The sequence below is a fragment of the Asterias amurensis genome, chromosome 4, assembly GCF_032118995.1.
Source record: "Asterias amurensis chromosome 4, ASM3211899v1".
In the NCBI taxonomy this organism is placed as follows: Eukaryota; Metazoa; Echinodermata; class Asteroidea; order Forcipulatida; family Asteriidae; genus Asterias; species Asterias amurensis.
In genome coordinates this window covers 8664608-8689210 of record NC_092651.1, presented here as the reverse complement: position 1 = coordinate 8689210, position 24603 = coordinate 8664608, and the positions used below count along the sequence as shown (strand labels likewise).

Here is a 24603-nt window from a genome sequence, read left to right as displayed (position 1 = left end):
AAATAGGAAGCATACATGCCTGCATATTATTTGTAAGAAGCAGACTAAAAGCTTTGAAAATATACAGCACCGTAAATAAAAGATACTTTGGTTATTGTTGGGCTTTATGCTTTGCATTATGTTTGTTTCATGCAGGTGCCACTTACCTTATTGATACACGATAAAAACCTCTACCCTTGCATGTACCTATTTATACCCCTTGCTCAAGTGTCATGATCAGGATTCGAACCCAAACTCCCACTTACCTTATTGATACACAATAAAAACCTCTACCCTCGCATGTACCTATTTATACTTGAAGAGGGGCAATTACAGAAAAGCATCTTGCTCAAGGCCACAAGTGTCATGACCGTGATTTGAATCCACACTCCAGTGACTTTACCACTGGAACTTGAATTTGATGCTCTTAACCACTCGGCCGTGACACCCTAGTTAACGTTGATTTACAGTTGAGATTCCTACTTTGTTTTGAAATTGGCCAGCAGGCTCACAACCTTTTTGTGAACATGTTATGATTCAGGTTACTTGGTGTATTTGATGATATTCTTTATTGGATTGGTGTTTAGGTGCTCTAGTGATCTCAGCGTATGTTGGTTGCCCAGACATTAACGCCACCGTCACCCCTGATTTGAATTGTCCCAACGGCTGTGGTGAGTTGCAAATAATTTAAGGTTATCTTAAAATCTATATTACTCACAGCTTAGTAACATGCCTGTGATTTTCTTCATGAGCTCAAGGAAAGTACCGAGTATAAAGTGCTTACATACATCGGTGTATATGGGTAAAACCAAAACGAATTTTCTATCCCAGGTGCAAGTTTAACATCTATTACATTTAAGGTTGCTTTTCCGTATGTACTTAAAGTCAGAAAAAAAGAAATACAGAACGTACACGTCTCAAGCAGACAATGAATGCTGGATATTTTCTGCATACAAGATACAGTTTGACTGACTTTCATAAGGTAAAAAAAATCTCTTTTAAAGGTGACTTTCGAAAGGTAAAACAAAAATCGTCTAAAGGTGAATAAAGGCCCATGAACCTATGTTGTTATAGTTCCACATTTTTTTTAGAAATCGAAACAAGCGGGCTTTAATCCCCTACCTCCCAGCGTACGATTGGTAAGCTTGTGAAAATATTGATCATTGTGAACGGTCCCCAAGTGGTTAATAGAAGTGTGTCAACTAAAATGTTTGTTTTCAAGTCGAAAGGTGTTCAAATGAAGAGAGTGGAGTTTTGATGGTTGTGATTTTGCATTTTGCATTTTTGTTAGGGAGCATCTTATTTGTTGACCTTAGCTGTGGTCAGAGACGACTAGGAGGTTCCGCCCTGGCCCAGTGCTACAAGCAGCTTGGTGACACGGTGCCCGATATGGATAACCCTGGTATGCTGGCTCAAGCATTCAACATCATGCAGGAACTAATAACTGGTAAGTCACATTTCTCATTATAGTTTGAAGTGCATGACATTCTCCATTAGCCTAAAGGTCTCTTGTAGCTTAGAAAATGTTACTAGACCAAGAAATAATTTTGTTGTGACTGATAACTTGGTTTAAGAGCACCGGATTTTAAGCTCTTGTGTTTCTGATTGGAAGAGTGTGGGTTCGAGTACCAGTCCTGATGCTTGTGTCCCTGAGCAAGACACTTAACGGTGATGCTCCGTCCTTCGGATGGGAAAAAAAGCTGTTGTGTATTTATGGAAAAAGAGAAGGGGTTCGCCCCGGTGTTACTGGTTTGATTGGCAGCATACTGCACCAAATCACCTTGTAAACTGTTCCATGGTGCTATGTAAAAGGAGTAGGTATCATAATTCAAACAAAGTCCCAGATACCTCACAGAAAATTACTGTATGTTAAAGTGCCTTGAGTCCCCTCGATCCACTAAAGCTAAAGTAGTAGTCCCGGCAGATTTTCTACCTTCTGCGCAGGGACAAAAATCTACTCTGCGGTAGTAGAATATATAAAGCAAGATAGTTCTCAAAAGAATATAACCTTCCTAGTAATTACATACACACATGGTGTTACTGCAGACCAAATATATAATGCTTTTGACTAACTTTTCCCTACAACCTTACCCCATGACTTCCTTTAGAGGGGCTGTTGACCAGCGGTCATGACGTCAGCGATGGTGGACTTATCACTTGCCTATTGGAGATGACCTTTGCAGGGAATTGTGGAATGGAGGTCAATATTGAAAACAACAACAAAGGTTGGTTTTATATGATTGAGCTTTGCCTAATTGAAAATGGACACTTTGCAGCGATTTTTTGCAAAATAGACACTCCAAACAAATCAAGGACATGTCATGTCGTAAAATGGAATAGTCAAGACTTAACGTGATTTTATTCGAAGCAATGCCGATGCATCCATCCAATATTTGACCCCAGGCACTAATGGCACAAGAGTATCTGCCATGCTCGCCAGTTTAGGAAGTTGTATGTGAAAACTATTGTGAGTGTTGAAATGTCGTGTTGCCTGAAATGCACACTACACTGTAAAACACTTGCACGAGTAAGATTATTGTGTTGCGGATGTCAGGGAGTTTAGATCAATTTGGCAATAATTATTTACATTTGCTGATTACAAATTACAATTTCCAAATCAGTAATTATTCTATCTTTGATACCTTCTAGCCTCAGATTTGGAGGTTCTGTTTGCGGAGGAGTTGGGGTTAGCTTTGGAGGTGTCGACTGAGCATGCCCAGATGGTCTGCCAGAGGTTTACCGGGAAGGGAGTGCCGTGCTCCGTGATTGGTCAATCTTGTGGACAGGGTCCAGACTCCATGGTAAGGGTACCAGGCCAAAGCTAAATAAAAACAAGGCCAGATGCGTTTTGGCCTCTACAGCTACGGCTACGGCTGTTGCTAAGGGTGTTGCTAAGGACGTCCTATACCTCAAAGCATGATGACGCATAGCCATAGTTATAGCTGCCAATTCTGACATGGCCTGATAATGTCTACAGCTACGGCTACGGCTGTTGCTAAGGGTGTTGCTAAGGACGTCCTATACCTCAATGCATGATGACGCATAGCCATAGTTATAGCTGCCAATTCTGACATGGCCTGATGGTGTCTACAGCTACGGCTATGGCTGTTGCTAAGGGTGTTGCTAAGGACTTCCTATACCTCAACGCATGATGACAGAAATCTGGCTGTAGCCAGAGCTGTAGCCGCCAGTTCCGACACGGTCGGAATCTCTTAGAAAAAATGGACAAATTTGTGTACTTTCAGATGCCTAATAAAAGGCTTCAGGCCTGAAGTCATTTTATTTTTTAAGTGAGAAATTACCACTTTCTCAAAAAAGGAGCCGTTTCTCACAATGTTTTATATTATCAACAGCTCTTCATTACTCATAACACATGCATTTTTATGCTAACGATTATTTGAAATACCTACTAATAGTACTGTCCAGTGCCTTTAAAAACACTGGACACTATTGGTAATTGTCAAAGACCAGTCTTCTCACTTGGTGTACCTGAAGATATGCATAAAAAAACAAATCTGTAAAAATTTGAGCTCAATCGGTCGTCGAAGTTGCGAGATAATAATGAAAGATAAAACACCGTTGTCACACGAAGTTGTGTGCTTTCAGATGCTTGATTTAGAGACCTCAAATTCTAAATCTGAGCTCTCAAAATCAAATTTGTGTAAAATAATTTTTTTCTCAAAAACTACATTACTTCAGAGGGAGCCGTTTCTCACAATGATTTATACTACCAACCTCTCCCCATTACTGTTACCAAGTGAGGTTTTATGCTAATAATTATTTTGAGTAATTACCAATAGTGTCCACTGCCGTTAAGTAGGGTTACACTTTTTTTGGAGAACCAGGTTAGCTTCATGGTATCTATCCCTGCCTTCTAGCTCTTTGGACAGCGGTTCGAATCCTGCCTCAGATGGACTCCCATGTGGATGGGTTTTCAGTCCTCCTTCGATTGCATGTGGTTTCCTTAATCCTCCCACTAAACATTTCTACACCATCACATTGTAGCTCATCCTTCCATTGGTGTTTTCATCGGATGTCCAAAATAGTCCTTTCAACTTGCCTGAATTCTTTTTCCACCAGGTCCGTCTCTCGGTGAACGGCACCAATGTCTTGACAGAGAAGATGACCTTCTTGAGAGACATCTGGGAGGAGACGAGTTTCCGTTTGGAGAATTACCAAACCAACCCAGAGTGTGTGGCTGAAGAGAGAGAAGGACTGTCTAAACGCATAGCTCCTCCCTACAAGCTGACCTTCGACCCCAACCAGCACAAAATCGATGAAGGTGAGGCTTTGTTTAGGCACTCGGTTTCATGTATTAAGACCTCAAATGTCGTGGCTGAGCGGTCAAGATAAATTTGGGCAAATGAGCGTCACATGAACTTAACTTCAGACTTGTTAAGAGAGGTGCATTATGCAGTTGAATTTAGGAAGACCCCTCTTTTTCATGGGAATTGTTTTTGGCGTTCTAACAGACAACGAGGTTTATGTCATGAAAGATTGAGGCCTGATGTTATGGTCTTTCATATCAGAGCTGCAAACTCTCCATATTACTGCAGAAAGTTCCCTGATAAACCATTCTATCCATGTTCTGATGAGCAAATTTGAAAATCTCCCTGATTATGGTAACTTTGTCTGTCCCTATTATGTTGAATGTAGTTCTAAATATCTCCCTGATTGTTGTACAAAATCTTCCAGATGGCAAGATGCAAATGTTGGCAGCTTTGCACTGTAAAGCAACCATGACAATAGGAATGGTCAGTCATCCAATGGAATTTAAGTTAGTAGTTATGCAAGAAGCTCTTCCATTAAATGCACTGGACACGTCTTATGAGTTGTTGATCTCAAGATATGCATAAAATAACAAGTCTGTGGAAATTTGGGCTCAATTGTTCATCGAAGTTGCAAGAGAATATATTAAAAGAAGGACACACTTGTAGCACAGTCATGTTTGCTTTCAGATGCCTGAGAAATGCTTAAGGCCTGAAGTCGTTCCCAGATTCAAATATTTTAAGAGAGAATTTGCCTCTTTCTCAAAAACTCTGTTTCTTTAGAGGGAGCCGTTTCTCACAATGTTTTACACTATCAACAGTTCTCCAATGTACATGTACTTGTGTTGATATAAGACTAACAGTACCACACTTGATCTCCATGAAAACAGAAATAGCCAAGCCAGGCTTCGTCAAACCTAAAGTCGCTGTGATTCGCGAGGAGGGTAGTAATGGTGATCGTGAGATGGTCGCCTCGTTGATGAGCGCTGGCTTTGAGGTCTGGGATGTCAACATGCAGGACCTTGCCTCGGGGAGAGCCACCCTGGATCAGTTTCGAGGAGTGGTGTTTGTCGGTGGATTCAGCTATGCTGACGTCTGTGGTTCCGCCAAAGGTTTGTTTTGTTTAAAAAAATTGTTTTATGCAAGTAGCCAGACACGCACATCCTTTTTTCAGGTGCCATTGCCACCTACTCATGAAACAGTGTTACCACCTTAACAGTTCATACGGATGTAGGCTTGGGTATCATCCATCAGAAGCCTGGCTGATAGAGCAGAAAGAACTACACCCCAACTATTTTGAAGCAATCATTTTTGGATCAAACACCAGAGCTTGAATCCGGTGCTCTTAACCGCTGGGCCATGACACTACCAGTTTAGTGTCTTGACTTTACCACCAGAACTTGAATTTGATACTCTTAACCGCTCAGCCGTGACACCCTAATTATGATATTTTATTGGTTTTGAATTTGTCCTCAAGGCTGGGCTGCGGCTATCCTGTTCAACCCTACGGTGCGAGCCCAGTTTGATGCCTTCAGGGCGCGTAGTGACACCTTCTCCTTGGGCGTCTGTAACGGGTGCCAGCTGATGGGTTTACTTGGCTGGGTGGCCCCGGACCATGGACAAGAAAAGACCAGTGGAGGTAAATAAATCCATGTACACTTTTTGTGCTCACTATTTTTTCCTGCAAGGTATGTTAGCTACGTTTAAAGTACGAGACCTATTACTTTATTGCATCATGTAATGGTTTACAAGGTGCTTTCAGACCAACAACACTGGGGTGAACCCCCTTCTGTTTATGGTATGTGCACTGAGTTCTTCTAGTGCATTAAACAAGACACAGAACCTAAGGCCGTGTCCGAATTGGTGACTTCGGCTACAGCTACGGCTAGGGCGCACGCGTCTGCTATTCTTCAACACTGACAGACGCGCTGATCTAGCCGTAGCTGTAGCCAAAGTCGCCAATTCGGACACGGCCTAAGGCTCAGCCCATCCGAAGGAAGCAGCAATATTGGATAAGAGTCTTGCTGAAGGGCCCGCCTGGTGTGTGGGACAACTTACCAAACACCTGTCCGGCAGTGACCAATTTATTGCCGATCAGTTTAAAATGCGAAACACTGCACTAGGTTTTAAGTCGAAGTTAAAAGTATTTTGATGCCCGCCCGATTGCCAATAATTACCTGGAAAACTGCGGGGAGTTCTGTGGAACCCCGGTCGACAAAGCTTAGAAATTTCATCGCTAACTACTCCCAAAACCCATTGCAATCCGATTGTGATAAATGTTGACTAATTGGTTTTGTCCTTTCACTCAGATTCAGCCTCCTCCAAGCAGGGTGTTTTCCTCACACACAACAAATCAGAGAAGTTTGAATCGCGGTTTGTCAGTGTCCAGATTGACCAGAGTCCTTCCGTTCTGCTTCAGGGTATGGAGGGGTCTACACTAGGCATATGGGTTGCTCATGGTGAAGGTAAAATATTCTCTGTAACGTTTTTCTTAAAGGCACTGGGGTGGATTTCACAAAGGTAGTCTCAACTTGGGACTAATCCTAGGCAATGCTAAGAGATAGGACCAGTCCTAAGTTAGGTCCAGTTACTCAACCTAACTTAGGACTGGTCCTATCTCTTAGCATTGCCTAGGACTAGTCCTAAGTTAGGACTACCTTTGTGAAATCCACCCCTGGCCACGTTTGGTAATTGTCAAATGGTCTGAAGTATTTTAGTGTTTGAGTGATAAACTACCACTTTCTCAACAACTACACTACTTCGGGGGGGGGGGGGGGGGCTGTTTCTCACAATGTTTTATACTATCAACAGCTCTCCATTGCTCGTTACCAGGCAAGTTTTTATGCTAACTATTATTTTGACTAATTACCAATAGCTTTCAGTGCCATTAAAGATTTGGAACAGCTTGTTGTTTCTGTACTTGTTAATTAAAAACAATTTTTTTGTGTTGATGACGAGCTATGGCCAGTTCCATGTGATTTTGCAAAAATAAAAGTCACTTTTTATTGGCACAAAAGTTGACAACTTTACATCATACCTTGGTGACATTAATTTGTGAAAAAGCAATGGTTGTCCACCCACAAAAACAAAATGGCAGTTTAAACTCTGTTAATAATAATTCCTTTCTCTGTTTGCAACACCCAGGGTACATGAAATTTGCCTCGGACACCATCCTGAACGAAGTCACCCAGAACCATCTAGCCCCCATACGCTACGTTGACGACCAAGGGCACCCGACCACCCAGTACCCACTGAACCCAAATGGGTCCCCACTGGGCGTAGCCGCCCTCTGTTCTCCAGATGGGCGACACCTAGCCCTCATGCCCCACCCAGAAAGGTGCACCTTCACGTGGCAGTGGGCGTGGATGCCGCCCGCGTGGAAACAAGACTTGAAGGCGTCACCGTGGATGCGCATGTTCAAGAATGCCTGTGCCTGGTGCTGTCAAAAGGTATAGATGTATCAAATCAATCTAAAGTACTAGAGTCGTCGGTAACGCAAATCATTTGTTGGCAAAGTTTGTTCCTACAATAGACCCTTCCGATGAAATGCAGCGTGTGCACTAACATTTTAGTTGGGAACATTGGGCCGTTTTGTACACGGCTAATGGCTGCGTGATGACTGCGCGATTGCGCGTCTGCTTAGTGCACAACTCTATGACGCTTACCAACCAATAGGGTCTGTATGCATGCGTGAATGTATTTAGCATATTTCATGGGAAGGGTCCATTATGGCAACGAGGGCTTGGTATCAACAAGTTGATGCTACTTTTTAAACCAGGCTTTAGCAGAGAACAAGTTAAAAACATTGTTTGTCACGTGATATTTTGGCTGGTAACCATACCCTAAGTAGCAGCTATATGATACTAAGCCCGACGATTACCAACTGGACCAATAATGCTTGCAAATTTTTACCATGTTCCAAACATTCCATGCACTAAAATTTGGTGGGGGTTGCACACATTTTTCTGAAAAACGGCTATTATGAAACTTATTTTCTTGCCATTCTCGTTTTGTTTTGTTTTTCTTTCAGCACTGTAATGCAAATAATTATGTTTATCTATAGTTTTGCATTTTTACTGGTGATCAGGGAGTTGGTTTTCTTTTTGCCACTCAAAAAGATTAAATTACAAAATATAGTAAGGGCTTCACGTTTCAATCCTGCAAGGGTCGACGTGTAAACTCAGTACCACTTTTTGCTTGAACGATAATAGTACATGTAATTGAAATTTGCTCCATTTGATAGCAGCCATTTTATTTTTACCTTTTTTTTCTACCTGAAATATTTCCACTAAAGTGCAGTAATCATTCAAAAATGTGAGCAAAACTTCAGTGAAATAGAATCAAGTTTGCATTGTTTTATTTTTGTCTGGAACATAAGAGAGTTCATTTTCTACACTCGACTAAAAACCTATAATGCACTGTTTTGAAAACTGTTTTTATTTACACAAACAGCTGCAAATCTGAACTCAAAATAACATGAATTGTATGACTGCTTTTGAAAAGCTTTACAAAACATGTTAAAAGTTGTGAAAATGTTGAAAAGTTAACATCACAATTCATATATTTTCTTACCTATTGGTGCATTGAATACCTAGTGTTTGTTACGACAAACGCTAAATTCTTGTTTGTTTTTATTATATTATTTAGTTCTGAGAAAACAGCAGAATGTATTCTCTGTTAAGTACTGAAATCTCATAATTCTAATAATAAAGGGTCTGTATACGTTTGGTAATGATGAGTCTGAGACTAACTGGCAATAAAAACTTATATTGTAAGAAGTACATTAGCTTTGGATGGTATGATATGATGTATTTTGAGAAACATTTCACTTCAAAGAACTGTGATTATGAAACTCATTATGTGATTTTGATCCCAACAAAATTGAATCTGAGAAGCGTTACTGATGTTTCTCAGATTGTGTATTTCAAGGACATAATCTCTCCAGATTTTTCGGCAACGTCTCAAAATTGGCAGCTCCTTTTGAAATAAAAGTGTCACGAGTTAGTTTTCGAGTATATATCTACAACCATTATAGGATTGAAACAAAGTGGGTTCCAGTTACCAAACGTATACAATCTCTTTTAAGGCAGTGGACACTATTGGTAATTACTCAAAATAATTATTAGCATAAAACCTTACTTGGTAACGAGTAATGGGGAGAGGTTGATGGTATAAAACATTGTGAGAAACGGCTCCCTCCGAAGTTAAGTAATTTTCGAGAAAGAAGAAATTTTCCACAAATTGATTTGGAGACCTTAGAATTAGATTTTGAGGTCTCGTGTGACAAGGGTGTTTTTTCTTTCATTATTATCTCGCAACTTTTTTATGCATATGTTTAGATACACCAAGTGAGAAGACTGGTCTTTGACAAACCAATAGAGTCCTGGGTCTTTAAAGGTAGTCTCATGGACTGGTATTTGTCAATGTTTATTCATAGGCAAAATGGTAAAAACAGATCGATAAAAGTCACATACATGTATATGACAGTTGCAACTGAACAGTGTCTGATTGCTGAGAAAATAAGAACACAAAATATCGAATCCATTACTGACCTCATATTGGGCGGCAGTATTGCAAACGAACACAAACCCTCCGAAATCTGAAAACTAATTTATGCATGAATAATTTCTCAGATTCAAATGTTTTGGGGTGCAATATTATCCAAACCTTTTGTTTATTACTTCAGAGGGAATCAACATGTCAAAGACCAGTTTTCTCACTTGGCGTATCTCAACATATGCATAAAATAACAAATCTGTGAAAATTTGAGCTCGATTGGTTGCTAGAGTTGCGAGATAACTATGAAAGAAAAAAACCCCCTTTTCACATGAAGTTGTGTGCTTTTAGGTGCTTGATTTCGAGACCTCAAATTCTAAATCTGAGGTCTCGAAATCAATATCATGGAAAATTACTTCTTTCTCGAAAACTACGTCACTTGAGAGGAAGCCGTATCTCACAATGTTTTATACTATCAACCTCTCCCCATTACTCGTTACCAAGTGAGGTTTTATGCTAAGAATTAGTTTGAGTAACTACCAATAGTGTCCACTGCCTTTAAAGCGTGCTTATTTTTGTTTTCTATTATGAAATAATGTCACGACAAGACTTAAACATGTTCGAGGGTGATAAGATACAGTAATAAAAGTATCTTTCATAAAAGTACAAATTGCAGAATTGTAAACTTATTTCAGATTGATTTGTTTGTCTTTCAGGTTGTTTATCAATAGGCCATACTGACATCTGCTTGAAATCCATGAACAATTCCAGCTGATAAGGCTCAAAGTTCACTGGTTTATCCCAACTGGGGTAGGATAAACGTATACCCTGATTTGAACTTGCAAAGTACCAAATAATGCCAAATAGGTATATCCTTGGGTGGAAACCTCCTATTCTACTTACAAGCTATCCTAAACGGGGTATACTGTTACCCCGTTTGGAACCCATATCACCCAAAGAGGAGAGCACCAGGGCCCAAATTGAATAACGCCCAAGCACAAATACTTGCTTAGCATAGAACAAAATTACTTAAAACAGAAACGTGTTGCTAGACAAAATTGCATTAAGTTTACAGGGTTGTGACTGGTGCCCAACTAAATATTTGCTAACCAAAGAATTTGTCACTGCTTAACAGCTTAATGAAATTGGGCCTAGTTCTTCACTTGGGACACAACCCTCAGGTGACAACATCACCTCGCGCTACAGTACACAGGCTAGACCACCGACACTTTCATCTGTGATGTTCCTCAAGCGTAGCTGTTCCTGTCTTACAGCTTTTGCCACATCCGGGGCAGCAACCTCCACAGGGGCACCTCCATTCGACACTCTCCCCCTCTCTGCTTCAAAATCACCTCTGACCCGTCCCAATTGATTCATGTTCCCACCCTCCACACCATTCTCAACCGATGAAGCACTGTTAACGCCATGGCCCCGTAACATGGACGAAAACTGGTCTGTGGATAACTTGAGCAGATGCTTGCATGTAACCGACAGCTCTTTATCAATGGCTTGCAGAGCCGTTGCTATGGCAGTCTTGACTTGATTGACAGGTTGGAGGGGCTTAATGATGACATCATCTGGTAGCAGCTGGTACAGGTGCTGGCAGAGTAGGAGAAGATCTGATTGATCCCTATATTGAAATGAAGACAAGGGGACTGTGTTGTTACTGTCTTTTTTTCCTCTTCTGATCTCACCGTTATTCAATCTTGACTATATTGGAAACTTAAACTGCCCTATATGGGATAATTGTTGTATTATTTCATTTCTGCTTCCGTTTTTGCAATTTTACAATGCACAAAACACAGCGCACACAAATATTTGTTGTATGTAATTCATGCAAATGAAAGGGGTCACATATCTGCCAACATTTCAGATTGAATTGTTCAGATTTTTGAGATTACAGGCCTAAAAATTCAGAACATTCCCATTATTGACAAGAGATAGCAATGAACAAGATTTAAAAGATCTGGAGAAAGATGGTTAAACCGTCAGATTTTTCTTAATACTAACGCTTAGATTCAATCACCTATAAAGGCTCCCGCACAATGGTGCGTTCCAGTGGATTGGGCTGGGTATGCCCACACAAACATTTATTTGCGCCTAGAGTGTGTCCAGTTCTTGAAATGCTCCCTACACAAGCAATTTTTATTAAGTAATTTTGGTTTTACCCATATACACCGATATATTCAGTACTTTCCCCGAATTCTGTGAACAAAATCACTGGCATATTCCTGGGGTGGGATTCAAACCCACAACCTTTGCAATGCTAGAGCAGCGTCTTACCAACTAGACAAGATTTTTATTTCTCTGCTAGATCAAAGATCTTACCTGCTGTGGACAACTACTCTCCTCCTATGTGGACCTTCAGATGCCAGAATCTGGACCCTCATTAGACTGAGCAACCCATGGGGACAAATAAGCTCCTGCCCCCTCAAACTTTGGAAGCCCATGGGACCTCTCAGGAGACCGTCAAGGCAAAGTAGATTGCTGCACTTGGACGTCACAATCAAAGATGTAGCAAGCTGAAGGGCATCTAGCGCTTGCATATCACAGTCATACTGACTTGCTGAAAAGTCAACAAGTGGAAATAAAATGTTTATTCTTCAAAGGAGGTTTGCAAGATGAGAATATCTCATAAAGTTGTGAAGGCTTTGAAATTGAGTTGAATTGCTTTATTCATCAGGTATAAAAGTACAGTAGATTTTAATTCCAATTGTTCAACAACAGATAAAATACAAAAATAGTACAAGATCAAAATATACCAAAGACCAGACCAGACCAAATCTCACACAGCTTCCTAGCAGAAATTTAGCCCTGATGGTGTAAAACTCATCAGGACTGACAAACTGTGCACTCTTTTTGCCTTTAGGGTAGAGCCATTACATAATGTGAATTTGATGAAATACCTGTTTTGTTTTTTAAATTCATTTAACTTTTTTCTTTGATTGACGCAATTCACAAGCAGTGTGACTCCCAATGACGATGTGACTCCCAATTAAAAATAGCTTGTCATAATTTTACCAAGTAGGGTACAACACAATTTGGGTGATGATTGACTAAGGCTGCTTTTTATGGGCAGACAGTTTATTGGTGCTTTTTGGTCTTGAAGCCATTCTTTATATTTTCTTGTGGGGGAAAATAATTTGCATACCTGATCTTGCTGCATCAAGTGGTTTTACTTCCAATTTTCCAGTCACAAGATCGGAAACATGCAACACAACAGTGCCACAACTCTGCATTCTATTAGCCCTGTTTGACTGCAGCGTTGCAGGCCCTCGATTGACTCCTTCAGGCAGGACGCCTGCTGAGGATTCACTCCACTTCAGCATCACGTCAAACTTGGCGATTGACCCACTCTGGAATTCAGGGATATTTGTAGTGGCTATCAACGTCGTGACGGGTCCTGGTTGCAAAACGGTCATTCCATCCTTGTTCTTCATTGAGTCCGTCTTCAACCTCTTCCCCACCGGCTCCTCTACTGGTTGTGATGTCGATGGCCTTGATGGGTTGGGCAGTGTACACGCTGCGGTGGGGGCTACTGATTTGACTTTGCAAACGGATGTAGCGGCTGAGCAGAGACTAGTCTGGCTTGTGGCAATCGGAATGAGGGATGCAGTGATGTTTGAAATGTTCCTACAAGACATCAAAACAAAAGGCAACTTGTGAATGTCTTGTTTCAATACAGGAGAAAATAGAACTAGCTTTTGCAAAATGCTTACCAACCAAAAGAATCTATGGTTTAACCACAAAAAATAGATAACGGTCTAGCGTTTCGACCCTAGCAGAGTCTTTCTTGAAGGCTAAATGAGCAAGACTATGGTTGAAACAACATGCATTAACTATTATTTGCATTAAGTTTCAATACACTGTTCTTTTTTACTACATGATTATTAGATTTAGACATTGTCAACATCATGTTTTTATTGGTAACCTAAGATCTTGTTTCATAATGTCAAAATGTCTTTATCAGTATTTGTGTTACTCTTTTAATACCCACCTGCCTGTTTGGTTACAGACTTCAACACCTACAATCCACTGATTGGCAACAATGCGCTGCCAACTACCCAAGCTCCTCAGGGTTCCATGTTCAGCCCTATCCATCTCCACTGCATCTTCATCTTTACCAGAGAGGTCACAGAAGCAGGTCAAAGAAATCTGAATGTATCAAAAACTCACATAAGTTAGAAATGACTTATTCCTCATCACTTGGCAGCTAAACTTGCTATCCTGGACCACCCCTGGGCCTGAATTTTAGTGGCATTCCCTGCTTACAGCCTTTATAATCGCATGTTTATAAGGGCGCTGTAAAATTAAGCGCAGATTTCTGTTGTAAGCAGCCCCATGAGCAGGCCCCGGGCCCAATTTCATGAAGCCTGTAAGCACAACAGATTGCTTAGTACAAAAATCTTGATCAGCAAAAATTGGTTACTAAGCCAGAATACCATACAGTTACTACTGCTGAGACTGGGTACCCCAATCATTTCTTGCTTAGCTAAGAAATTTGCTAAGTAGAGTGGCCCTGTTTAGAGCTTACGTGTGGCGTTTTTGTAGGTGACTCCTGTCCTGCGGCCATTTTGTACAATGCATCTTGGGCTTGAAGGATGAGTTGTTCTTTCCGATCGTATTGTTTCTCTGAAGATCTAAGAGCTGCCATTCCAGTCTAGGGTAATTAAAAAGTTTGGATAAAAATTTGTCATTATTGGTAGAGCGCTCGTAATATAAAAGTGCAGGTACAGGTTTGATCTCCTCAATTTGATATCACTTTGTAAGACCTTAAGATCACAAGAGGGAATTTACTGGAAAACTTTACAAGGATACAGCCAAGTGAAAAACATTCACACTTCAATTTTCCAGTGGCATATATATGTAGAAGCAAACTTTATTTCCAAAAATAAGGCAGGGGCTTTAGATGTATCAAATCCAGAGCTGCAAACTCTTCTTAATTCTTCTGAAAGTTCCCTGAAAATTAACCAATCTTTCCATATTCTGATGAACAATTTTGAAAATCTCACTGATTCTGAAAAAAAGTAGCGCACTTCTAAATTTCTCCCTGATTGTTGAAGAAAATATCCTGGTTGTAAGATGCAACTGTTGCCAGCTCCGCAAAGCATTCATTTTTGCAATTTTTCAAATTTGTTTTCTATTTTGTTTTCTTGGGGTTGGGGGAGGGGGGGGGCAGGAGAAGAGACAAGAGTTCCCCCTGGGCGGAGGGTGAATTCCTTGACTGCCTTCTTCTACCTGTATCTGAGCCTCGAGAGCCTGTACTGCAGACAAGAGATTCTCAGCACATGGCACGTTTCTTGGTAATGCAGTCTCTCCATTTTCCTGGGGAAAAAAAGAGGAAATATATTTACGTAGGTTTGACACAATTACCACAGAAGTTCTTGAAATTCCAAACATGCATTTTACGATGTCAATACAATTTCGCTGTTCTTGCCTTTCTACATGTAGACACACAATAAAATCTAGAAGCCAAGTCGACAAGCTGTCTAAAATGCTGAAACAAGTCTTCTTCCCTGCAGCTAAAAATGTCCTCCTTGAAAAAGAACACTTTAATTAACAAATCTTCATGGTCCCAATTATAAGGGGCTGTTATTTTGATCAAAGCTGGCCTGTGGCCGTTTGATTTGAACTCTGGTCAAGTTACTGTTGGCGCATGCCCCCCATGTATCATATCTATAGAAAGCATGGGTACGCATGTATTAAACCGGGTGAGAGTTCATAATTCCATGTACAGCCACAGGCATGCTTTGATCATGATGAAACATCCCTTAAAGGGGCACTGTCGTCAGGATCATAGAGAGTCTGTCAATTATGCGACCGCCACCTATCCCCCCTCCCCCACTAAGGAAAGTTTTGACAACAGGGCCCAGTTTCATAGACCTGCTTTAAGAAGCACAAGTAGCTAAGCACAAAATAATTGTGGTTACCAGAATAAGTTTACCAGCCAAAATCTGATGTCGCATGTACAATTTATGACTGGTACCCTGCTCATTTCGGCAAAGCAGAACATTTTGAAGTATTTTTTTCTGCTTAAAAAGTAGTGCAACTCTATGAAGTTGGGCCCTGGTTCGAGTTGAAATACTTGCTTCAGTCATCCAATTGCAGCTGCCAAGATCAGTAAGTAGGAACCGCTCTCGATAAGCATCTGCCCGGCCTCCCAAGAGCAAGACTTGCTCCGCTCCAAAGGACATGAAATCTCCCACTAGTACTGTGTGATAGCCGGCCCACTCAACAGCAACCTGTAGTGCAAGAGGAAAGAAGCATAAGAAATAAATCAACCATATCTACAAGACTAGAGATGGACTCTTTTCAAAACCATAGCTTCAAGTTCAAGTTAGGCTCTGCCCTGGGCTGAGTTTGTAATTTTGAAAATGTAAGTTTTTGTATCAGGACTGTTAACAGGTGGTTATCGGAGGCTGGAACCAACAGAATACTCAAGTTGTGGTTTCAAAATAGCAGGGCTAAAATTTAACACCGAACCAGTCTCACAAATCCTAATGAGTAGCACCCATGAAGCAAAAAAATTAATCCTCTCATCATTTGTTTATGTGCTACATTGTAACCAATGCAAATGCGATTTAATGGGTTTTAAGAGAGAACAAAAAACATGAGAAATTCCATTCTGATGCTACTGTCGATGATAAAAAAACTGGCAATGATTTGAAGAAGTCATCAAGATGATGTTCAAGATGATGTACTCATAACAACGACAACATGCCTCAAAAGATTTTCGCCAAACAGCACACATTTTTCCGCTGGTCGACTGTACGACAATCAGCTCCTCTGCACCCGAAACCATGGCAACAGAAATTCTGCAGGAATCACCGAAGGGGAGGCTGCAAACTCTCTGGACCACCCCTCCTTTAGCTTCAACCAGTTGGAACTGGTTCGTGGCTGCCCAAACCACTTCTCTTGACAGTCTTCCACCCCATTGGCTCATAGTGCTAAAGTGGATACAGGTAACGATATTTGAATATTCATGAGGCATGATGGTAATACTGTCTGTTGTTGGCTGGGTATCATGTAATCTAACCACAGTCCATTTATGAACCGGTCGGTCAAAAATAGCCGTGCTTGAATGCCCATCCGCTTCGGTCTGCTTCTCCATTCCTATGGCAACCGCATCATCATGTACCATCCCAAACCACTTAAGAGTGTTGGAGGGTTTCCACATGTGTTGTTTAAAATTTATAACGTCAACTTTCTTTCCATTTGATCTCGGACTCGCACACGTGATACAAAGGCATCTTTGGTGTTCCCAGCTGAGTGTCGGACCATCAGCAAGTCCAACATTGGACAACTTGCTTAAAGAATATCCCAAGCTGATGGAGCCGTAGACCATAAATTTCCACTTTTGTACTGATAATAAGATGATGATTATCCGAACTCGGTTAGAGCTCCCACCATCCCCAGCTCTCTGGATTCGTTTGGTTTTAGTTTCTGTTTCAACAACGACACATGGCATTTTTAATCCTGTCAGATCATCCACAACATTCGACAAGGCGATGAGTCTGAGCAATCTGGATGTTGAGTCAATGGGTAGAATGGCTTTGTTCTTTTTTGGTTCAAAGCTGCCACTTTTTGTTGAGAAACGAAAAGATTCGGCCAAAACTGATGGTGGCTCAGTGATGTTGTTTACATCACGTGTTTGATGGGCGGGTCCGTCTTCAGCGCCTGCTACCCGTGGACGTGGTGTTAAAGATGAGATCTTTATGAGTTGATCGCCAACTGATGTGTACAAAAACTTCGACATCGTTTCAACTGGAGTAATAGTTAGAGTGATTGGATTTTATTTTATTAAAATAACCCAAAGTGTTATTGGCGGTGTGTGGCTTGTGTTGATCAGCCCGCGAAATTGTGTTCAAAACCAAATTGCATACTGGGGAATTTCCGAGTCGTGACAGCTGCAGTTTACATGCATCATAACATAAGAAGTCTAGGTACCAGCTCAAGGTCTGGTTCCCAGCTCATGAATATACTTAAGCGATACCCTTTTTTGCAAGGAATACAGACTATGGCTACCAGGCTATATTAGCCACATTGAAGACCAAAACACTCGGAGCACTTCGCGGACGAAAAACCTTCACGGAAATCTCTCAAATTTCACATTCAGGGGCCACATTTTGGACGCAGATATAAAAAAGCTTTATCTGCATGCTCTGGAGGATGTACGGTGTCGAGGTTTGTGATCTTATGAGCTTCTGAATTCTCTGGGACGTCACGACAAACAACCGGTAAGTTTGTAAACATGTTTTCTGCTGAATGCGTGCTCAGCTGACAGTGACAATGACATAAAGTTGTGTAAATTTTTTATCGTCCGTGAAACTGTTGTACACGGTGCAATGGCATGCTGCGCTGAATATATCGTCTGGTCGAAGATGGCTGTTTTAGGGGGAAACAAAAAAGTCTGCAGGTCCTGCTACCTACATGTATGTTCCAGTTTTTTTTATTAGAAATGAAATAAATTAGTACCTTATTTACTCAACCCCCCAAATGCAATATTCATTTGGTAAAAAACATGGAGGAAGAAAAAGTGGTGTTTTATTTTTATTCTGCCACCACCATTTCACTTATTCTTTTACCAAAAGGGATAATTTAATTCTTGAGTAAATTAGATACTATTTTATTTCATAATGAATGAAAAAGTGGCAGGATATAGAAACCTTACCATGTCATTTCTTATTTTTTTTTAGCCAAGAAGTTTGCTTGCTTTTTAGCAGAATTTTCTGCTTATTTTTTTTTATCGTGCTTATCATCAGCTGGCAAGGGCACTATCCACTATGAATTATTTTGTGAAGTGTCAAAATCATGCTTACTTTTTGCTTTTGTTTGTACGCACCATATATTGGCTGGCGCAAATAATTTTTTTATTCAAAATAAAAAGATTGCGCCTGACATAGGCCTAATGAATGCCAGTTTGCGACACTAAGCCATACGTACATGATGAGCTCACACTATCGTATCAATTGGTAGGCTAACATAATACATCTAACAATTGTAAGACGCACTGTAGTAGGACTCCGGGGAGGGTGTGTTAAATCTGCGTCTTTACTCTCAAAAAAGTGACGGTGGGTACGTCAAAATCCAATAGTGGTCAGTCAAAAAATCTTTAAGAGGTGCTTCGAGGTACGTCATGTTCCGTCGTCGATGTCCATTTCAACATGTATTTTGTTTATTTGGTGGAGAAATAATGAAGCCACCTACCCCTCCCCGCCTTCATATGATGTTGGTATTTGCAGACATTATATTTGCTTGATTTAATGTGACTGCGATCGTGATTGATATTGTTTATTTTGCAGTTAAACACGCATCTGCTGTCGCTCATCTGTCGAGCGCAATCAACAAATTTGCACAACAATTTTGTGCGCAATTTAATACTTGCTCTATGCAGAATAGGCAGTTCCAATTGTGTAACAAGCAAATTTGAAGATTGCACACCATCATTCAGGCCCCTCTGTTTTCTGTGCGTTTTAATAGCTAGTGCGCTGGGAACCACTCGTCTCGAGAATCAAGAGGTACAACCTCGAACACCTCAACTCGTGCATGCACTTGCAAAACCGCGAAACTCGCTCTCGTAGGTATAAGGTTGAATTATTTGGTATTCACTGCGCCTGCGTCGTTTACAAGAGATTTTATGTGCGTCGGTTATGTACGTCCATGTTGTGACGTTTTCCGCGATTGGTAAGTCAAAAACTCGTTCGGAGGACCGTCCAAATCTGCAACAAGTGTGTCAATTTTTTTACTCAGAGTGGGTTATTGGACACGCAAATCTGACTCACACATGGACAGTGATGCACCCTCCCCGGGGGTTCTGTAGTGCGTCTTACAATTGATAGGTGTATATTAATCACATTGCCAGTGTAGAACTTTGACTTACTTTTCGGAAATAATTTCTTCCATGGAATTTGTTGTTAGCTGTGAACTCATTGAAAGGTTGTAGTAAGGGACACTAAGTACTAAGTAAAAAAATGAAAAATCAAGAAAATTTTAGTCAAATTTGTGTTTGCACTGTAAAGAAGCTTTATACCCAGAACATCAGTGCATTAGCACTGACTGACATCTTACCAGGCCCTAGACAAACAATTGGGCCTGTACTGTTTGGAACTGGGACTACGCTGGTCCATAAAAAGTATTCTTAGCCTATGGTATTGAATATTAACAGGATAGTGGATACAAATACGCAGGCACAGTCTAAAAGGTTGACTAAATAAATTGGACACTAAATGCTTTTTTTTTTTGTGCTTGTTTTTTTACAGCTGTGTAGACTAACTGTAGAATACATTTACCTGCCAAAATACCATTTTACACGTATACCTTTTGTGACTGGTTTCCTGCTCATTTTTGCTTATTAGGAAAGTGATGAGCAATTTTTTCTGCACTACATGTAGTTTGAAACAATTGAAGCTGATTTCAGCTGGGCAGGAAGTTGTTTACCTTTCGTACGTCACTCTGTCCATTGTTTTGACACATCACAACATGACCCACTTGTGAAATAACTCAATGGGATTGCTTCAGATTTTTAACAACCAGTGCCGCCATTGATAGTTGGAGTAGGTAGCATTAAAAATGTCAGGAAATGACATTAGAGGGGTAGATAACAACTGTCATCTTGACACACATGGTGCATTACCAGGGCTGGATTTCACAAAGTACAAAGATTCATCTTAAGATGAGTTGTCCATAGTAATTTTCATTGTGACATCACATTTTGTTTCGCAATTAAGATTGATACACAGTTAAGATTGATCTTTGCTCTTTGTGAAAGCGGCCCCAGGCCATGTTGCCAGCAAGTAAGATCAAGTGGGTTATATTGAAGACGTCAGAGGTGTACGTACATGTATGAGGTGTACATGTCCATACAGACGAGGCATTTTCTTTAGGCCAAACAAAATAATATGTGTGTTTCCGGTTACCCGGCCAACCCTAGAAAAACACGCCGACCCTATGGAATTGTATACATTTACAGACAAAATAAAATAAAACAACCCCAATCCCACTCCCCGTATGACAAAATACCACACGATTTTAACGTTTTTATATTTAATGTTTCCTTTTTTCTAAAATATTTTCACATTTAAAATAAAGCATTAGAAAAAACACATTATCTTACGAGAAAAGACGTCGTTGATCCATGGTTGATCAAGTACTAGTATTGCAACGACGGACGGAAAAAGTGTGGCGTGTGTTGGGAGGTCGCCGCATGCGAGTTCGTAATGCTAGCAATCTGTTAATTGCGCTGCTCAATCTTGAGATTGCACAACAGATGATGATTGAGCGATGTACGCTGACGGGCTGCGCTACGACCTTGCATTTGCGCCGCCTGGAACCGCGCTAAAGTATCCACGTGACACGTTGAGTCTTGTCTCAATGCGTTTATTGCCGGTTCGCGTAGATTTTACTAATAGAGGGCGTTTTATCTCACGCTGTTGCATCCTCCCAAAATGACCTCTAGCATTCAATGTTTCTTGTATTTTATTGTTGCATGCAAAGTAACAACGACTACAGACGTAGAATCTGCTTTTGTGTTAAATGTGAAATTTACAGACCTCGGAACGGTTGCTTTTTGGGGCTTATTTTCTGTGTCATTTCAAGAGATTTTCGAGTTGAACTTGGACATCGTTGAATTTACAGGAAATTAACATGCATGCAAGGGCAAAAATATTTTTAACATTCGTTCCTACCCTAAGTTTTGAAGCAATGAAATAATTCAACAAAGTGTTTTCGTCCCTACCGACCCTAATTTTTTGGCCAGTGTAATAGGAAACACACTTATTATTTTGTTTGGCCTTAGTGGAATACATGGTATTAACTTTCTGAGCATGTGGGTGTATTTAACAGCAAATTGACTTGTATACTATCACAATTACAGTTTATCTTATTTTGAACACGTAGTTGTTTTCTTGTATCAAAAGCCAAATAAACAATATTTGTCTTACTTTTGCATTGGTTTACAAATGCCCTCACCTCACACGTGTGGTCAAATTATGCAAATTGCTGGCTGACATTGCTATATAAAAATTAATTTACAAAATCTGAGACTGAAAGGATTATTGTTTACGAAGATTGACGTCGGAGTTTTGGAATTGTAGACTTATAAAATAGTTGTATTTAATCGAGTTAAATCTTCTGTGGATTTGAACGACATTTTTATATATTTTTTTATTATGATGTGACAAAAATGAGTTTAAGAAACAATTACTCTAAAATAATTGAAGGAATGAAAACACCTTGTTGAATAAAGTAGTCGGCTTTATTTTAGTTGTTATAACAAAAATAGTAAGCAGACTCTAAAACAACAGTCTGAAAACAAAATGTTATTTTAATCAAAAGTTTTCTACAAGCACAGATTATTTTGCTGTGGACAAATGGTGTATTACATGTATAACCGGTATATTGGTATATCTTTCACGCTACTCTGTCACACCAATCAATATCATCCAAGGTTTTGAATGATAAACTATGCTAACCTATAATCATATCATATGGTGAATGAATTGTGTTGTATTTTATAATGGGGTACACAGTTTACCAAGCTAATGTGGGACCATTCAATACAAGGATTTTCAATGACAGACAGACTATCTGCAATATCGTACTATAATTTGAAGAATACATCTATACAGTCAGTCTGACCGTTGAATAAATAACCATAGGGACTTTGAAGAAGGAAGCTACCTATAATGCCTGCCTGCCTGCAATACGATACCTTATTGTGAATGCTACACAGTGCACAAATCCCTGACACTGTCTGACCATTTAATAATATCAACTGTGGTTTGAAAGAATGGATTTCACGTCAGCTGCACTGGGATATCATATGGTGCAAGGTTACATGTATGATAATACCGTAATTTCCTGCATACAAGATGCGACTTATCTGACTTTCCAAAAAAAAATCACTGCGTCTTATCTAACATTACCCCTTATCTGATATTGCTTGAGTTCATTGTGAAGATCACTGTGTGAAACCTTACATTATACTGTAAAATAATCCTTTCTTTCTGCCATTGTAACCCTGTGCTATCACTTGATTAAAATCAAACCTACATGGTACACCCGTTGTGTAATATTAACAAGCTTTGACGAATCTTACCAAAGAACGAAGTCACTGTCCACAATAATTTAGTGATATGCTGCATGAACCAGCAAAGACCCATGCTGTACATGGCTGTTTAATATATACACCAGTGACACATTCTAGTCTATTTTGTAACAGCAAGTCCTTTTTATATGATGTTATTGTGTAAAGCACTTACATTACACTGTCAAATAATGTTTTCATCATAATTTGTGGTCAGCTAATGTAAATTTTATCATTTCTAAGCCTGTGCGTTTACGATTGTAAACATGTAAATAACTGTTTCTGAAACAGCCAGTTTACACCAGCAACTTGCCTAACCGTTCGTTTTTAAGAAACAGCATTTTGAGCTGAATTTTGTTATTATTATTATTGCACAGAATGATTTAGCAATAGTTGAGGAAGATAGTCATTATTTTTCACCGTCCCACCAGAGGCTATCAGTTGTGATGACTTTGATAGCCCAAAGATATTTTCACCATTCTTCGGCTATCAGGCCGTCATTAATTTCAGGTCTGGTGTAGAGCTATGTTGCATCTAAACGGTGGTGCGCCTTACACATTTTAACTGTACGTTTACTCAATAACTCTGTGTACAGTCATGACAGTTGTTCCATATTACACAACCCAAGCAATTGAGTGGTTATAAATGGTGGGTCAACTCACTGGAAAATTGTCCCGAGAGTAGAGGGGTTTTCAAAATCAAAGAGACGCCACTCATGAGTTTTCACTCAGTCAGCAAACTTTGGTTTGCTGCCTGATTTGTGTTAAGCTAGACAAGCCGCTATTCCGTGTGCATTCGATGATGCAGTTGTAGTGTGAGGGTTTCACTCAACAATCAACAGACTCGCCAATAACACCTCAATACTATCTATACGCCCTGAATTCATTTCCAATCACTCTGTTTGTGAATTTCGTGGGTGACCGGTGGGTAAGGGACTCGAGGGACATTGGAAAACTAAATGAGATTCGGGACGTTTGAAATGAAGGCAGGGAAAGTAACATCTTTGTTATTGTGTGGAGATAAGAAGTGGTTTCGGAACTGAGTCACAGACGTGTAATTTACTGCACATGGATCGTGAGGATGTACGGAAATGGAAGAATCATGATTCAATGCGACCAAACTTGACAGCTGTCATGATAATCTACAAATCTCTTCCTAAAAAACCCACATTGTTAGCTCGAAGTGCACCTGCGATTAGTTTGGAAAAAGAGGAAATTCTATATGAAATGGAAATACAATATTTTTGAGAATGAATGTGTCAGAAAAAAATTAGGCTGACAACTGCATAGCTGTTCTACTTTTTATAGATCAAGATTTGAAAAGGAACATTTCTTTTCATGCAAAACATGCCCCCTCCCGACCAGCCAACCCCAGGCGTTTGCAGTTTGCACTCACTAGAGGGAAATGAGCGGACGACACCTAGTTTTGTACGGTATTCTTGGAACACACTTTTTTCTTTTCTTATTTCTTCTTTTTACAGAACCCTGACAAATTTATCAATATTAACAACAATGCACCATAATGCACACATTGCAGTTAGTTTTGACCGGACTGGTTCTGTCCTGAGTTTACCTGAGTTTGCACTTAAATTACTGATAACATAATGCATTGTGATTTTATACAATTGCAGTACTGAAGTTATGTATGCCTACTGTACACTGATTTTGTGCAATAATCAACGATTCATTCACACCAATTAGCTCTTTCCACTGTTTGTAATCCTGATTTACACCCATGGTCAAGGCCGAGATTGGCAAAAAGATTTTTGTCATTAAG

At 40.1% G+C, this 24603-nt stretch overlaps 3 protein-coding genes across 5 annotated transcripts in view; 2 read left to right on the top strand and 1 right to left on the bottom strand.

Moving 5' to 3' along the window:
* LOC139935702 (phosphoribosylformylglycinamidine synthase-like) overlaps positions 1-9406 on the top strand; it is a 55966-nt gene extending 46560 nt beyond the window's left edge. For both annotated transcript variants that reach the window (XM_071930238.1, XM_071930239.1), the window contains 9 exons: positions 567-650; positions 1271-1426; positions 2088-2204; positions 2629-2780; positions 4060-4261; positions 5138-5359; positions 5725-5886; positions 6557-6712; positions 7392-9406. In XM_071930238.1, the coding sequence (XP_071786339.1) occupies positions 567-650; positions 1271-1426; positions 2088-2204; positions 2629-2780; positions 4060-4261; positions 5138-5359; positions 5725-5886; positions 6557-6712; positions 7392-7702 (1562 nt within the window). In that variant the 3' untranslated portion in view covers positions 7703-9406. The remainder of the gene's footprint in view (positions 1-566; positions 651-1270; positions 1427-2087; positions 2205-2628; positions 2781-4059; positions 4262-5137; positions 5360-5724; positions 5887-6556; positions 6713-7391) is intronic.
* Positions 9398-17623, bottom strand: LOC139935703 (uncharacterized). The gene is made up of 8 exons (XM_071930240.1): positions 16465-17623; positions 15833-15985; positions 14982-15068; positions 14278-14403; positions 13741-13898; positions 12895-13376; positions 12072-12309; positions 9398-11373 (listed from the first exon to the last, which is right to left on the bottom strand). Exons 1-8 carry the CDS (start codon positions 17497-17499, stop codon positions 10944-10946), a joined length of 2709 nt encoding a protein of 902 aa, XP_071786341.1. The 5' UTR covers positions 17500-17623; the 3' UTR covers positions 9398-10943.
* A 178-nt stretch (positions 17624-17801) lies between these two features.
* Positions 17802-24603, top strand: part of LOC139935755 (uncharacterized) — a 190450-nt gene continuing 183648 nt past the window's right edge. For both annotated transcript variants that reach the window (XM_071930320.1, XM_071930319.1), the window contains exon 1: positions 17802-17980. The gene's annotated coding sequence lies outside the window, so the exon portion shown is untranslated. The remainder of the gene's footprint in view (positions 17981-24603) is intronic.

Coding starts and splice junctions, on each gene's coding strand:
- LOC139935703 (XM_071930240.1), bottom strand. CDS start 17,499: ATGTCGAAGTTTTTGTACACATCAGTTGGCGATCAACTCATAAAGATC. Junction 13,377..13,740: donor GTCTGTAACCAAACAGGCAG/GTGGGTATTAAA, acceptor GATGTCTTGTAG/GAACATTTCAAACATCACTG. Junction 11,374..12,071: donor AGAGTAGTTGTCCACAGCAG/GTAAGATCTTTG, acceptor ATTTCAATATAG/GGATCAATCAGATCTTCTCC.